The following is a 14914-nucleotide window of genomic DNA, read 5'->3' as shown; positions in this document are numbered from 1 at the left end:
CCTTCCCCAAATTCCCCCCTGACCCCTCCCCACCGTCAATAAATTGGATGTTGACCGACCCCCTGTGGTGGTTTGGGGTCCTGGTGCCTCAGTTTACCCCTCCAGCCTTGGGAGGGGGCTGAGGCTTCAGTCCCGGGGTGGCACCTGGGGACCCGGGGCCTGGAGAGCTGCTGTGTGCCCCCCAGCCAGGTGACACCGGTCACTCCGCTCTGCACTGGCCCTTGATACCCTTTTATTTCCTGGGGTGGCCTCGGGGGGCCGCGTTTGGGGCTGGGGGGGGGGCAGGGTTCATTCCCTGCCCCCAATTTGGGGGTGCCCGTGTGGAGGGGGTCGGGCCATGCCCTGTCCCCTCTTGTGCCAGCGGTGCGGGATGGGGTGGTGACAGGTGAGGGTGGCAGGACGGGCTGGGGGTGCCCAAGTGCCCTCCGGAAAGGGGCCGGGGGGGCCGGGCCGGGCGGGGAGGGGGCGGCTGGAGCCGCTGTCCCTTGGCCGTGCCCCGTGTCCCCGGGGGTGCGTCCCGGGGGGCTGTGGGTGGGGAAGGGGGTGCGGGGACCCCCCCCCGTTCAGCTCCTCCGCTGCTCCTGGTCCTTCTTCTTCTGCTTCTCGCGCTGCTTCTCCGCCTTGTCGCGGGCCTTGCGCTCCCGCTCGGCCGCCAGGCTCAGCTCCTTCAGCCGCCGCTTGAGCACCGCGCGGTCCTGGGAGCTGCCCACGCCCAGCGCCTGCGGCACCGCGGGCTGGCCACGCACCCCCCCGCGCCCCCTGCCCCGGGGTCAGCCCCCCGGGACCCTCCCCTGACAGCCTTGGGGGTCCCAGAACCGCCTGTCCGTCCCTTGGGATACCCCGAGCCTCCTGCCCCATGGAGTGGCCAGCTCGGACAGCAGGGTTTGGATACCCATGGAGACCCCCTTTGGGGCTGAACCCTCCCAGACCTTCCTGCCCCATGGAACTGGGGTACCCCGACCCATTCCAGTCCTTCCTGCCCTATGGAAACCCCCATTGGGGCACCCCGAACCCATCCCAGACCTTCCTGCCCCATGGAATTGGGGCACCCTGAACCCTCCCAGACCTCCTGCCCCATGGAATTGGGGCACCCTGAACCCTCCCAGACCTCCTGCCCTATGGAATTGGGGTGCCCTGAACCCTCCCAGGCCTCCTGCCCTATGGAATTGGGGCACCCTGAACCCTCCCAGACCTCCTGCCCTATGGAATTGGGGTATCCCGAACACATCCCAGACCTTCCTGCCCCATGGAAATGGGATACTCAGAGCCCTCCCAGATCTTCCTGCCCCGTGGAATTGGGGTACCCCGACCCATCCCAGACCTTCCTGCCCCACGGAATCCCCCCCTGGAGCACCCAGCACCTCTCGCCCTCCATCTTTAGGGGTCCCTGGAGCCCCCCCGGCCCCGCACCTTGAGCTTGGCCCCGTCGAGGAGCAGCAGGCGGGGCCCGTCCACGCCGCGCTCCGCGAATTCCCGCACGTAGCGCTCCAGGCCCAGGCTCTGCAGCCACTGCCCCACCTGGCCGCACGTCCAGCCCTCGGCCGCGCCCGCCGGCTCCTCCAGCAGCTGCGCACGGAGGTCAGCCGGGGGTCCCCGGGCCACCTGGGGGGGTGACACCCCCGGCCCCGCGCCGCCCGCGCCGCTCTCACCTCGTCCGAGGACTGGGACAGGGTGTGGTAGGGGTACGAGCACTTGGGGGGGCCGGGCAGGCGGGGGCTGGCGCTGGACGGCGGCGAATCCTCGCTCAGCTCAGAGTCCTGGGCAGAGGGAGGGGCAGGGCTGGACCCCCAGCGACCCCCACAGCCACCCCAGTGACCCCCAGAGCCACCCCACAGCCCCCAGCGACCCCCAGAGCCACCCCAGTGATCCCCAGAGCCACCCCACAGCCCCCAGCGACCCCCTGCAGCCCCCCAGTTGGGCTGCCAGACCCCTCAGAGCGTTGACTCCCCTAAAGCCACCCGACCCTCTAGGGCTTTGGACACCCCCAATACCTGTCCTGACTCTACAGGGCTTTGTCACCCCCACAAAGCCACCCGGATCCTGGGGGGCTTCGAGTCCTCTCCCTGCTGTTACCTGACCCTATGGGGCATTGTCCCCCGTCCCCAGAGCTGGTGTCACCTCCTCTCTTAGAGCCCAGGGGTGCCCAGGCCCGTCCCCAGGCCGGGCGCTCACCTGCGAGGCGGATTTGGCGGGGCTGAGCCCCTCGTGCCGGGGGGAGCCCGCGGGGGACGCGGGGCCGGGCGAGCTGGAGCCCCTGGCGCTGTCCGAGAACCACGAGAAGGGCAGGAACGGGGACCCCGAGGGGCGGCCGGGCCCCTCCGCCACCTCCCTGGGGACAGTCAGTGTCAGGAGGTGTCCCCAGGCTGTCCCCAGGCTGTCCCCCTGTCCTGGGGGCAGGACCTCACCTGCTGCCCATGGACAGGCGGTTGCTGCTCTTCTCCTTGCGGCTCTTCCCAGAGGATGCCCGGCGCAGGGTCACCCTGGGGACAGGGGTGGTGACCTGAAGGGTCAGGCACCAGGACCCCCTTCCTCCCTCTCCTTGTCCCCTCCCGTCCCTCCCCCCTGCCCAGGGCGAGCTCTCACCCCAAATCCAAGAACTTCCTCCGTGTTTTCTTATCGAGCCCCACAGTCGGGCTGGCGGGCGAGGGGGGGCTCATGTCCCGGCTGTCATCTGCAGGGGTGGCACCGGGCTGTCACCCGCTGTCCCCTCCCGGCGTCCCCAGGGGGCTCGGGGGTGGGGGGGTCGGTCTCACCTTCGCTGTGCTGCCGGGGCCGGGGATCGCGGCGGGCAAAGCCGGGGGAGCTGTCGGAGCTGGACTGGGGCGCGGGGGGGCCCGAGAGCCCCTCCTGGGACGGGGTGTTGGTGAGGGGCCGGTAGCGGCTGAGGGGGGGCGTGGGGGCCGGGGGTTCCCCCAGGCCAGGCCGTGCCACCCCCGGCTCGAAGGAGAAGTCATCGGTGCGGGAGAAGGGCGAGGGGGCCGGGGGGCTGCCCTCACCCTCAGTGCCCTGCGGGGGCATGGGCAGGGGGTCAGAGCCCTGCAGCCCCCCGGGGTTGTCCCCCAGACCACCTTCCCTGCCCCCCGACATGACATCCCCCAACCCCATCCTTGGTGTCCCAGGCCTGTCCCTGGGGTTCCTGGAGTCCCCAGTCCCTGTGACACCCCAACCCTCGGTGTCCCCTAAGTCCATCCCTGAGGTCCCCAATCCCTGTGACACCCCAGCCCTCGGTGTCCCCTGAGTCCATCCCTGGTGTCCCCAATCTCTGTGACCCCCCCAGCCCCGGTGTCCCCCAAGGCCATCCCTGAGGTCCCCAATCCCTGTGACCCCCCAGCCCCAGTGTCCCCCGTCTCACCGTGGCCTCGGGCCCCTCGTCGCCCTCGGTGGAGCTGGCGCTGTCGCGCAGGCGGGAGCGCGAGGGCCGCTGGCGGCGGCCGCGGGCCAGGAGCCGGGCGCGGGCCTTGTGCAGGCTGCTGTCCAAGCGCGGCGTCTCTGGAACCACAGCGGTAAAATCTGGCAGTGAAAGAGAGACCGGGGCAGAGAGAGACGGACAGACGGACACACGGACAGCGGGATGGCATGGGGTGGGAGAGAGCGGGAACGTAGGGGTGGATGGATGATGGATGAATGATGGATTGACAGAGGGGACACTCAGGGGAGGGACCAGCCCCTCTGTGCCTGCCCGTGCCCCGCTGCAGAGCGGCCGGGAAGGGGTTAAACCCCCCGCCCCCGGTGCCCGGGGAGTCTCGGGGGGTGATGGATGGAATGATGGATGATGGATGGATGGATGATGGATGGATGGATGATGGATGGATGGATGATGGATGGATGATGGATGGATGGATGATGGATGGATGGATGGATGGATGATGGATGATGGATGGATGATGGATGGATGGATGGATGGATGGATGGATGGAGGGATGATGGATGGATGATGGATGGATGATGGATGGATGGATGGATTGATGGATGGATGATGGATGGATGGATGGATGATGGATGGATGGATGGATGATGGATGGATGATGGATGATGGATGGATGAATGGATGATGGATGGACGGATGATGGATGGATAGATGATGGATGGATGGATGGATGGATGGACGGACACAGGAATGGATGGATCCATGGATGGAAGGATGGGCATATGGAAGATGGAGGGAAGGATGAGCAGGGAGGAGGGGACAGGGAGCGGAGGCAGGTGGACAGACAGGGAAGGCCAGCCCAGTGGAGAGGGACAGAGGGACAGGGCAGGAGAGTCAAAGGGCAGGTGGGCGGTCCCAGGAAGACAGGAGGGGGCACAAGGAGAGGGAAGCATTGGGGACATGGATGGGGCACCCCGGTGGGGCAGGACAGGGGACAGGGGGACAGAGAGAAGTGTTCAAAGAGATGGCCCAGCATGGGGACAGAGGAGGGGGTGACCCTGAGGACAGAGTGTCCCTGTCACCCAGGGGGGACACGCTTTGCCCAGGTCCCACTGGGATCCCCCCAAAATCCCCACCCTGCTCTGACCCCTGTACCCCAACCCCACCTGAGCAGTGGCTCAGGGCCATGTCCCCTGCTGTGTCCCCAGGTCCCTGTCACCCCCTGTACACCTCTGTGCCCCCCGACCCCCATTCCTGTGTGCCCTGGACATGTCCCCATGTCTTTGTCACCCCCACACCCCCGTGTGTCCCCACGTCCCCTTCTCCACGCACATCCCTGTGTCCTCAAGCCACATTGTCCCCAAGCCCAGACACGGGAGGACACTGAGGGTGGGTGGGGACCCACGGGTGGCTCCGCACCCCTCGGGGGGTTCTGCACCCCAGGCCCCCCCACAGGAACTCACCAAAAACCTCGTCCGTGTCCTGCAGCTTGGAGACCGACATGGTGGGACAGGGCTGGGGACAGAGGGGACACTCAGGGGAGGGACAGAGCGACATGGTGGGACAGGGCTGGGGACAGAGGGGACACTCAGGGGAGGGACAGAGCGACACGGTGGGACAGGGCTGGGGACAGAGGGGACACTCAGGGGAGGGACCAGCCCCTCTGTGCCTGCCCGTGCCCCGCTGCAGAGCGGCCGGGAAGGGGTTAAACCCCCCGCCCCCGGTGCCCGGGGAGTCTCGGGGGGGGCTGGACCAGGAACGCCGGACCGGGAATGAGCCTGGACCGGGAATATCGAACCGAGGGGATGGGGCTGTCCCGGGGGAGGGGTGATACCGGGAACCTACCGGGGCTGCTCTGGGGGCTGGGGCAGTACCGGGGACGTTACCGGGGCTGTACCGGGGGCTGGGGTTATACCGGGGCTGCTCCGGGGGCTGGGGCTGTACCGGGGCTGTACCGGGGGCTGGGGCTGTACCGGGGCTGGGGCTGTACCGAGGGCTGTGGCTGTACCGGGGCTGCTCCGGGGACTGGGGCTGTACCGGGGGCTGTGGCTGTACCGGAGGCTTGGGCAGTGCCGGGGACATTACCGGGGCTGTACCGGGGGCTGGGGCATTACCGGGGCTGTACCGGAGCCGCTGTCCGGGGGTGACGCCCTGCCCGATCCCTCCCTCCCCACTCACCCGCGCTCCTGGGGCATCCTGATCGCCCCCGGTCGCCTCCCGCCGGGCCGGTGGCGGGGCCGGTGGGAGCGGAGGGCGCTGCCGAGCCGCCCCGCCGGGCCGGGGGCCGCGGGGGGGGGCACAGGAACCCGGAAACGGCGGGGGCGGCGGGGGCGGGGTCTGCCCCGCCCGGAACGAGCCCGGTGCTGAACGGACACCGGAGGGGGGGACCCGAGGGACAGCGGGCACGCGCGGGGTGCTGAAGGGACAGCGCCGGGGGGCACCGGGGGCACGGCGGGCACCGGGGGACACGCGGCGGTGCTGAAGGGACAGCGACCGGCGGGACGCGGGCACGGCGGGGCCACCCGCCCCCGGCCCGGATGTGGGGTGTCCGAGCCCCAGACAAATGCTGTGATTTTGGGGGAGGGGGGGTATTTACAGTGAGAGGGGGGGGAGCATTGCCCCCACCCCAGAGGAGACCCCCGTGTGTCCCCCCCGCCCGGGGAAGGCGAAAGCCCCGGGCTCGGGGTTGGGGGGGGCAGCGGGGTGTCCCCACAGAGGGGTGCCAGGCAGCCCCCCCTTCCCGGGGGGGGCAGTGGGGCTGGTGCCCCCCCATCCCCTGTGGGGTTGGCAAACGCTGGGGGGGTCCCTCCTGCCCGGCCATGGTGGCACTGAGGGGGCAGGGGGGGACACTTGGGGTCCCCCCCATGGCGATGGTCCCGGGGTCACCTCGGTGTGGGGCTGGGGGTGAGTCCGTGGAGGGGGGGCAAAGCCCCCCGGGCCCCCCCGGCCGTGCTCCGCTGAGTCCCAAGAGAAGGAGCTGGGTCTGGGGGGGCTCCCAGTGTCCCCCCACCCCCAGCATGGCTCACATTTGGGGTGGGGTGGGGGGGCCATTGTCCTGTGTGTCCCCCCCCACCCAGCGTCCAGCCAGGCGCCAGCTGTGTCCGGGGGGGCGGACACACGGGGGACACACGGGGGTGACTGGAGGACACATGGGGTGACTGGGGGACACACTGGGGTGACTGGGGGCACACTGGGGGACACACTGGGGGACACACCGGGGTGACTGGGGGACACGGGGGTGACTGAGGGGTCATAGGGATGGGTCGGGATGGGGAGGGGGCTGCAGGCAGGTGCTGGGTGAGTCTCTGTGGGATGCCAGGGGACATTTTGGGGGTGATGGAGGTGACTGAGTGGGGGGAGGGGGGGCTCTGCTGGCTGTTGGGGACCTCCCCGCTGTGCCCTGGTGCCCCCCGGCCGGGCAGGGCCGGCCCCTCCCCCGTGACCCCCCGGGCGGGATCCTTTGGGATCCTTTGGGATCCGCTCTGCCCCGCGGGATCCGCGGGGCCCGTGGGGGATCCAGCATGACCAGCATGGGATCCCAACGGGAGCCGCCCGGCGCCGCTCCCCGGGATCCCGCGGATCCCCCCGCCCGGGGAGACCCCTCTGGCCCCCCCTGAGCTGCAGATCCGCTGCGATCCAGAGCGGGATCCAGGCCCGGGAGGAGGCTCGGGGCGCCCGAGCAGATCCCGAGCCGATCCCGAGCGATCCTGTGATCCGGGAGCAGGGTGCGGTGGGAGCAGATCCCCCAGGCTCCGGGGCGGGATCCGAGGCTCAGTCCGGAGCTCAGTCAGATCCCCGGGATCCATCGCTGGCGCGGCGGGAGCGGCGGGGCCGGGCGGGGCCGGGCGGGGCCGGGCGGGGGGTCAGGGACATCCCGCGTCCCGGCGCCCCGTGCCCACCTTCTCCTGCAGCTTCTCCATCTCCTCCTTGTGCGCCAGCTCCGACTCCTCCAGCACCCGCCGCTGCGCCGTCTCCTTCTTCAGGAACTCGATCTCCCTGGGGGAAAACGCCGGGTGAGTGCCCGGCCCCACAGCCAGGGGACATGCCGGGGGTTTGGGTGCCAGGGAAGGACCCTGCTGGGCGGGTTGTGGTGCCCGGGATGGTCCCGGAGGATGGGCCGTGCCCAGGGATGCTCAGAAGGAGCTGGTGCCCCGTGGATCACGGGATCCTGGCAGGGTTGGGCTCGGAACCGAGCTCCAAGATCATCCTCGGGCAGGGACACCTTGCACTGTCCCAGGGTGCTCCAGGCCCCCCCAGGATGGATCCATGCCACGGGGAAGGTCCCTGCCAATGGATGAAGGGTGCCCAGAAGGATTTGGCACCCCAGGGATGGGTCTGAGCCTAGGGAAGGAGTTGGTTCCCCAGGGGTGAGCCCATGCCCAGGGAAGGTCCATGCACAGAGCCAGAGGAGAGGATTTGGCACCTCAGGGATGTGTTCCTGCCCAAAGGACATCCGTGGCAGGCACTGAGGGTGCCAGGGAGGGGTCAGAGCCTCTCGAGGGCTCCACACCAAGGGCACAGGGACAGGGGCTGCCTGGGGAGGGTCCGGTGTCCAGGAGATGGACACACGGCCAGGGATGGACCCACGGCTAGGGATGGACCCACGGACAGGGATGGACCAACAGACAGGGATGGACCCACAGATGGGGATGGACCCATGGACAGGGATGGACCCACAGATGGGGATGGACCCACGGACAGGGATGGACCCACAGATGGGGATGGACCCACGGACAGGGATGGACCCACAGATGGGGATGGACCCACGGACAGGGATGGACCCACAGATGGGGATGGACCCACGGACAGGGATGGACCCACAGATGGGGATGGACCCACGGACAGGGATGGACCCACAGATGGGGATGGACCCACGGACAGGGATGGACTCACGGACAGGGATGGACCCACAGATGGGGATGGACCCATGGACAGGGATGGACCCACAGATGGGGATGGACCCACGGACAGGGATGGACCCACGGACAGGGATGGACCCACGGACAGGGATGGACCCAGGGACAGGGATGGACCCACAGATGGGGATGGACCCACGGACAGGGATGGACCAACAGACAGGGATGGACTCACAGATGGGGATGGACCCACAGCCAGGGGATGGCTCGGCCCATTGTCACGGTCTGTGCCCAGGGACGGGGTGCCCGGGCGGGGGGTGGGACACCCTGGGGACAGGTTCCTTCCCGAGGGGACACTGGGAGCTGCCCTCACTTCTGCTGGTACTCCTTGATGAGCCGCTTGGCCTTGCTGTACTTGCGCTCCAGGGTCTGGTACTGGGCCTGGGTCTCCTTGAGGTGCTCGTCCACGGCCTGGCACAGGTTCTGTGCCTCCATCCAGTACCCCTCCAGCTTCTCCATGCGCTCCTTGTTCTCCTCCACGCTCTGCTCCAGCTGGGCCTTCTCGGCCCTCCAGCGCGCCTTCTCCTGCTCCAGGCACTGCAGCTGGGGACAGCGGTGTCACCACGGGGTGTGGCACAGCCGGGGAGCGGGGTGGGACACGGCACAGCCAGGGAATGGGACACGGCACAGTGTGGCGTGACATGGCACAGCCAGGTGACAGTTAGAACATGGCACAGCCAGGGAATAGGACACGGCACAGCCAGGGGATGGGACACGGCACAGCGTGGCGTGACATGGCACAGCCAGGGAATGGGACACGGCACAGCCAGGGGATGGGACACGGCACAGCCAGGTGACAGGCAGGACATGGCATGGCCAGGTGACAGGTAGGACACGGCATAGCCAGGGGATGGGACACGGCACAGCCAGGTGACAGGCAGGACATGGCACAGCCAGGGGATGGGACACGGCTCAGTGTGGCAGGACATGGCACAGCCAGGTGACAGGCAGGACATGGCACAGCCAGGTAACAGGTAGGACATGGCACAGCCAGGTGACAGGCAGGACATGGAAGAACATGGAATGGTCAGGGCAGGGCAGGTGCAGAAGGACATTCAGGGTGCCAGGGCAGCTGTCAGGGTGTCCCCCACCCCCGGACACTCAGGACCCCCCCTCACCTTCCTCTTGAGCTGCTGGATCTCAGCCTCGGTCACGGCGTGTTTGATCTGGAGCTGTGGGAGAGCCGGGGTGGGCATGGGGTGGGTATGGGGTGGGCACAGCCCCCCGGCTGGGCACCCTCTGCCCTCTCCCAGCCCCTCCTCACCTCCTTGAACTTGTGCACCAGCTTCTCGGGGTCCATCTCCACGGGGGACAGCGTGTCCTCGTTCTCGGCCAGCTCGAACACCTCGATGGCCATCTCCCCGCTGGGGAACATGGGGCTCATCTCCTCCTCCTCGTCCGTGGCGTACTCCCCGGTCTGCGGCGGGCACAGGGCAGGGTTGGCACCTGAGGGTCAGTGCCACCTCCCCAGCCCGTGTCCCCTGGCTGGCGGCGCTGTCCCCTCACCTCCTCGTCGTCCTCGGTGTACTGGGTGTAGCGCTGCTCCATCATCTCGCGCTGCCACCGCTCCTGCTCCAGCGTCTGCTGGATCAGCTGCGCCACCTCGCTCTGCTCCCCCGGCTTCTCCCGCCCGATCAGGAACCTGGGGGGCACCGCGGCTCAGGGGGGGACACCCAGGGGACAGCCCCGCAGCTGTCCTGGGAGCGGCAGGTTCAGCGGTGCTGCGGGGCTGGGGATGGTTGGGAGCACTTTGAGGGCACCAGGGTGGCACTCGGGGGGGAGATGGGGGACCCGGCTGTGGGGACAGGCCACGGGGCAGGGATCCCCGGGGTTCAGCACGGCCTGGGGGGGGTTTTGGGGTCGTACCGGACACGGCCCTTGGTGTTCCTGAGCACGGAGGCGGCGAAGCTCTGCGTGACCCCCACCAGGCTGGTGCCGTCCACCTCCACGATCAGGTCGTTCACCTGGATCCTGGGGACAAGGGCAGGCTCACAGCCCCTGGCCAGCCCCGGGACACCCCCGGCCCCGCTGTCCCCAGCCGTACCTGCCGTCCCGGTGCGCCGCCCCCCCTTCTGTCACCGTCTTGACGAAGATTCCCAACTTCTCCAGGCCCATGTCGGCCCCCGCGCCCATCCCGATGATGCTGATCCCGAGTCCTTCCGAGTCTGCGGGCACACAGAGCCGTGTCCTGCCGGGCTGCCACCTCCAGGGTGCCCTGGGGCTCCCGGGGGTGGCTCTGGGGGCAGCACCCACCTTTCTCCAGCTCCACGGGGAAGAGGTCGAGCCTCTCCACCCTCTTCTCCAGCTCGTACTCGGCCGAGGCCGCCATGGGATCCACGTCCTCATTGCGGCGGTCGTAATCCTCGTTGGAGTAAGTGCTGAACACCTGGGGGCACGAGGGGGGGCTCAGCTGGGGGGGAAAACCCCACGGGTGCCCCCCAGGGTGGGAGCGAGCCCGTGGGACCCCAGAGAGCCCCGCAGCGAGGGAAGGACAAAGGGGTTGAGGGTGGCTCGGGGACAAGGGACCTGGACACCCCAAACCCCCCTCTGGGCCACCAGGCTGCTGTCCCCAGGCTGGTGCCATGCCCTGCTCCCGGGGGGCTGTTGGGGAGGGGCTGGCAGATGTCCCTGGAGGGGCCCCAGCCCCTCGGTGCCGCCGGGAGAGTGGATTAGGGATCACCCACGGGATAAAGCCCGGCCACAAAGGGAATTAGGGCCGAGTGGCAGGGGACAAAGCCCGGTGACACCCCCGGACCCAGCCGTGTGGCAGCCGGGGGTGGCAGGGAGGAGCAGAGCAGGGGACAGAACCGTGTCCCCCTGGCCACGGGAAGTCCCTGGGGGGCTGTGGGGGTCCCCTGCTGTGCCCCCCGCCCCGTCCCTGAGTCCTGGGGGGGTTTCGGTTGTGGGGAAGGGGCTGCAATGTACCCCCAGTGCTGGGCTGGGTGGGGTGGTCGCCCACCCCCCACAGTGGGTTTGGGGGGTTCAGCATCATCCGGGCAGGGGGCTGGGGTGCTCCAACATCTGGGTGTTCCCCCCACCCACCCCCACAGGCCTCCTCCCCCAATTGAGAGGCTTTGGGTTGAGCAGAGCATCCCAAAAAACCCATCCATGGGGTGAGCAGAGCACCCCAAAAACCCCATCTATGGAGTGAGCAGAGCACCCCAAAAACCCCATTAATGGGGTGAGCAGACCACCTCAAAATCCCCATCCAAGGAGTGAGCAGAGCACCCCAAAAACCCATCCATGGGGTGAGCAGAGCACCCCAAAAACCCCATCCATGGGGTAAGCAGAGCACCCCAAAAACCCCATCTATGAGTGAGCAAAGCACCCCAAAAACCCCATTTGTGGAGTGAGTAGAGCACCCCAAAAACCCCATGCAAGGGGTCAGCAGAGCACTCCAAAATCCTCATCTATGAGTGAGCAGAGCACCCCAAAAACCCCATGTATGGGGCAAGCAGAGCACCCCAAAATCCCCATGTATAGGGTGAGCAGGGCACCCCAAAAACCCTATATATGGGGCGAGCAGAGCACCCCGAAAACCCCATCTATGAGTGAGCAGAGCACCCCAAAACCCCATCCACGGCCAGGGCGCCTTCCCCAGGGCTGGGCTGGCTGCATCCCCCGGGACCAAGGCCACCCTCAGGCACCCCAGCTCAGGGCCAGCACTGTCCCCGGCCGGGCCACGGCGGTGGCTGTCCCCTGTCCCAGGTGGGGCCACCCACCCGCTCTGACTCAGAGCCAGAATATAGGCCGGCCTCTAAAAATAACCCGGCTCCGGCACAAAGCAAGCGCTGCTCCTGCGGTCGGGGGGATCCGGGCACACCCCGAAATAGCTGCACGGCCCCTTTATCCCCCCCCCACCCCAAATCCCGGCTGGAGACCCCCAACCCCGCAGGATCCCTGCCGGGAGCGGGGGGTGCTGCCGCCCACCCGGCCACGCTGCCGAGGCACTTCCCCTTCCTCCCTTCCTCCCCTTCCTCCTCTTCCTCCCCTGCCTCCACTTCCCGAAACCGTCCTGGGCACCGGTTTGGGCACACGGGGAGGGGGTGGGGTGGCACATCCCCCCCCATCGCCACCTTGTCCCCAGGGACCCCCGGGCAGGGAGGAGCCCCGACCCCGAGGGATGTCCCAGCCCCTCACTCCGGGGCATTTCGGGCATCCCCACCCAAAAAATGGAGCGGGTTTGGCCCGGCCTGGGCACGACGGGGGGGGGTGGCACTGGGTGCTGTGCCGTGCCCTCCACTGCGGGTCCCAGGGCCACCTGTCCCCATCACAGCGGGCTTGGGGGGTCCTGGCATGGCCCTTAATTAATTAGCTCGTTAGCCAGGCCCAGGCCCTGCTTCCCCCAGCACAGGGCAGGGACAGGGACAGGGACAGGGACAGGGACAGGGACAGGGACAGGGACAGGCAGGCAGCCCTGTCCCATGGGGGGCACAGGGCATGGGGACACAGACCCCCAGCCCCTTTTTCTGTCCCTGCCAAAGGGGTGATTGTGTGGGGGTCACACACCCCAGTCTGGGCTGCCCATCACCCTGGGGTACCCCTCACCCTGGCACCCCTCACCCTGGGGTACCCCTCACCCTGGCACCCCTCACCCTGGGGTACCCCTCCCCTGGGGTACCCCTCACCCTGGGGTACCCCTCACCCTGGTACTCATCACCCTGGGGTACCCCTCACCCTGGGGTACTCCTCACCCTGGGGTACCCCTCACCCTGGCACCCCTGACCCTGTGTTCCCTCCGTCCCTCCCTGCTCAGCCGCCCCCGTGCCCAGCCAGGCTCACCTGGATGGGGGCCGTGCTGAACTGGATCTTGCGGTTGGGGACGGGCTCCTCTTCCTCGGACAGCCCCGGGATCTCCACGCAGCCCGACTCGGGCTCGTACAGCCCTTCGGCCTCCTCCTCCTCCTCCAGCCCGCTGCCCCCCGAGTCCTCCCCGAGCCCGCTGTAGGCACTTATGTCCACCAGGTCGGCCTCGGAGAAGTCCTCCTTCTTGGCCTCCTCGGAGCCATCGCCCTCCTCCGCCCGCTCGCCCTTGACGCCCTCCTCGCCCGCGGCCGCCCCCGAGCCCCCGTCCAGCCGGGGGGCCGCGGGACCCTCGTCCCCTTTGGCCGGTTGGGGCGCGGGCACCGCTTCACCCGCCGCTGCCTCCTCCTCCTCCTCCTCCTCGCCCTCTCCGCTCTCCTCCACCTCCACGGGCTTGATCTTGCAGACCTCCTGCACCCTCGGCGCGGCCGCCTCCTTCTCCGCCGGCCGCCCGCTCTTCCCCGCCGCCTTCTCCTCGTCGGGCGGCCGGGCACGGGCCGGGGCAGCGTGGCCATCGGCTGGGCCATCGCCCCGGGTGCCAGGCGCGAACACCCTGGGCCGCTTGGCCACCGCCTTGGCGTTGAGCGGCGCGGCCGCCCGGCCCTGCGCCTTGTGCAGGTTGTTCCTCAGGTCGGCCTTCTCGAAGACGGCGCTGAGCTGGCTCACGGTGGGCGACACGGCGTCGGCGTCCAGCTTGTCCAGGGACTCGGTGCTGCCGTTGAACCTCACCACCACGTCCAGCTTGCGGTCCTGGAAGCCGGCGCGCTCCTTGCGCAGCAGCAGCTTGGTGCTGGTGGCCTTCTCCTGAGGGCTCCTCTCGAAGATCTTGCGGGTCTCCTGCAGCTTGGAGAAGGGCTTGTCGGGCTTGGAGTCGAAGCGGCTGACGCGCTCCGAGACGCTGGTGCCCAGCTTGAGGAGGCTGCCCTGGTCCACGCCGTCGCCGAGGCTGCCGGCGCGGGGCAGGGACAGGCGCACCGGCTTCTCCTTGGCCTTGGCCAGGTCGCAGGCGCCCTCGGGGCCGGGCGCCGTCCCCATCTGCAGGAACATGTTCTTGATCCGATGCACGTTGGAGCCATACTTCTTGCCGCGGCTCTTCTTGCCGTCCTCGCCATCGGCCTCCTTTGTGGGCGCCAGGGCCTGGATGGTGGCCTCGTAGGCGTTCCGGTGCGGGGACGCGCTGCGCAGCCCCCCGGCCCCCGCCGCTCCCCCGGCCGAGGGGGCTCCCCCGGCCCCGCCGGCCTCGGTCCTCAGCATGGTCCCGGCGCCCGCATCGCTCGCCGCCACCGCCGCCGCTGCCCCCGGGCCCCGCGCCCGCTACCGCGCCATGGGCGGGGGGCTGTGCCGGGGGGCTGTGCCGGGGGGCAGCGCTGCCCCGGCCCCGTCAGGCCATGGCCATCCCGCGGGCCCCTCCGCCGCGGCGCTTCTTCCTTCCTTCCTGCCTTCCCTCCTTCCTCGCCGCTCCTCCTCCTCCTCCTCTTCCCCTTTCTGCGCGCCGGTGATGGAGCCGCCGCCGCCGCCGCCGCCGCCGCCGCCGCGCTCTGCCCGCCCCGCTGCCCGCAGAGCCCTCTGGGTCTGAGCAGCGCTCGCTCTTCCTCTTCCTCAGCCGCTCTTCGGCCTCAGCGCCGCCGCCGCCGCCGCAGCCCGGCCATGGGGACCCCCCGCGCGTCCCCTGCGGTCCCCTCGCCGCGCCCGCACCGGGGTCCCCTCCCTGCGGCGGGGCCCCCCCGGCAGCCGCGCTGTGCAGTGTGGGGCCCCCCCCCGCCCGCTCGGCCGCTGGTGCCACCCCCCAGCTCTGTCCCCGCGTGTCCCCCGCTTCTGTCCCCGCGTG

At 69.2% G+C, this 14914-nt stretch overlaps 2 protein-coding genes across 3 annotated transcripts; both read right to left on the bottom strand.

Moving 5' to 3' along the window:
- Positions 1–286: 286 nt before the first annotated feature.
- Positions 287–5889, bottom strand: SAMD14 (sterile alpha motif domain containing 14). Of its 2 annotated transcripts, none has more exons than XM_041465347.1 (10): positions 5546–5889; positions 4831–4882; positions 3353–3510; positions 2754–3006; positions 2584–2671; positions 2406–2480; positions 2173–2329; positions 1650–1757; positions 1411–1566; positions 287–719 (listed from the first exon to the last, which is right to left on the bottom strand). In XM_041465347.1, exons 2-10 carry the CDS (start codon positions 4868–4870, stop codon positions 564–566), a joined length of 1191 nt encoding a protein of 396 aa, XP_041321281.1. In that variant the 5' UTR covers positions 4871–4882; positions 5546–5889; the 3' UTR covers positions 287–563. The 2 variants fall into 2 exon arrangements, with proteins under 2 accessions (XP_041321281.1, XP_041321282.1); XM_041465348.1 differs by having other exon boundaries at positions 3353–3489.
- Positions 5890–6627: 738 nt separating this feature from the next.
- Positions 6628–14513, bottom strand: PPP1R9B (protein phosphatase 1 regulatory subunit 9B). Its single transcript, XM_041465342.1, has 9 exons — positions 13066–14513; positions 10537–10669; positions 10328–10448; positions 10150–10254; positions 9790–9925; positions 9548–9700; positions 9402–9455; positions 8597–8826; positions 6628–7363 (listed from the first exon to the last, which is right to left on the bottom strand). Exons 1-9 carry the CDS (start codon positions 14338–14340, stop codon positions 7231–7233), a joined length of 2340 nt encoding a protein of 779 aa, XP_041321276.1. The 5' UTR covers positions 14341–14513; the 3' UTR covers positions 6628–7230.
- Positions 14514–14914: the final 401 nt, after the last annotated feature.

This window comes from Pyrgilauda ruficollis, unplaced genomic scaffold (genome assembly GCF_017590135.1).
Source record: "Pyrgilauda ruficollis isolate IOZ18807 unplaced genomic scaffold, ASM1759013v1 scaffold189, whole genome shotgun sequence".
Lineage (NCBI taxonomy): Eukaryota > Metazoa > Chordata > Aves > Passeriformes > Passeridae > Pyrgilauda > Pyrgilauda ruficollis.
Note: the sequence above shows the minus strand (reverse complement) of the source record. Positions and strands in the feature narration are given on the sequence as shown.

Coding starts and splice junctions, on each gene's coding strand:
- PPP1R9B (XM_041465342.1), bottom strand. CDS start 14,340: ATGCTGAGGACCGAGGCCGGCGGGGCCGGGGGAGCCCCCTCGGCCGGG. Junction 9,701..9,789: donor ACACCGAGGACGACGAGGAG/GTGAGGGGACAG, acceptor TGCCCGCCGCAG/ACCGGGGAGTACGCCACGGA. Junction 7,364..8,596: donor ATCAAGGAGTACCAGCAGAA/GTGAGGGCAGCT, acceptor GTTTTCCCCCAG/GGAGATCGAGTTCCTGAAGA.
- SAMD14 (XM_041465347.1), bottom strand. CDS start 4,870: ATGTCGGTCTCCAAGCTGCAGGACACGGACGAGGTTTTTG. Junction 3,007..3,352: donor ACGAGGGGCCCGAGGCCACG/GTGAGACGGGGG, acceptor ATGCCCCCGCAG/GGCACTGAGGGTGAGGGCAG. Junction 2,330..2,405: donor CGCCTGTCCATGGGCAGCAG/GTGAGGTCCTGC, acceptor GACTGTCCCCAG/GGAGGTGGCGGAGGGGCCCG.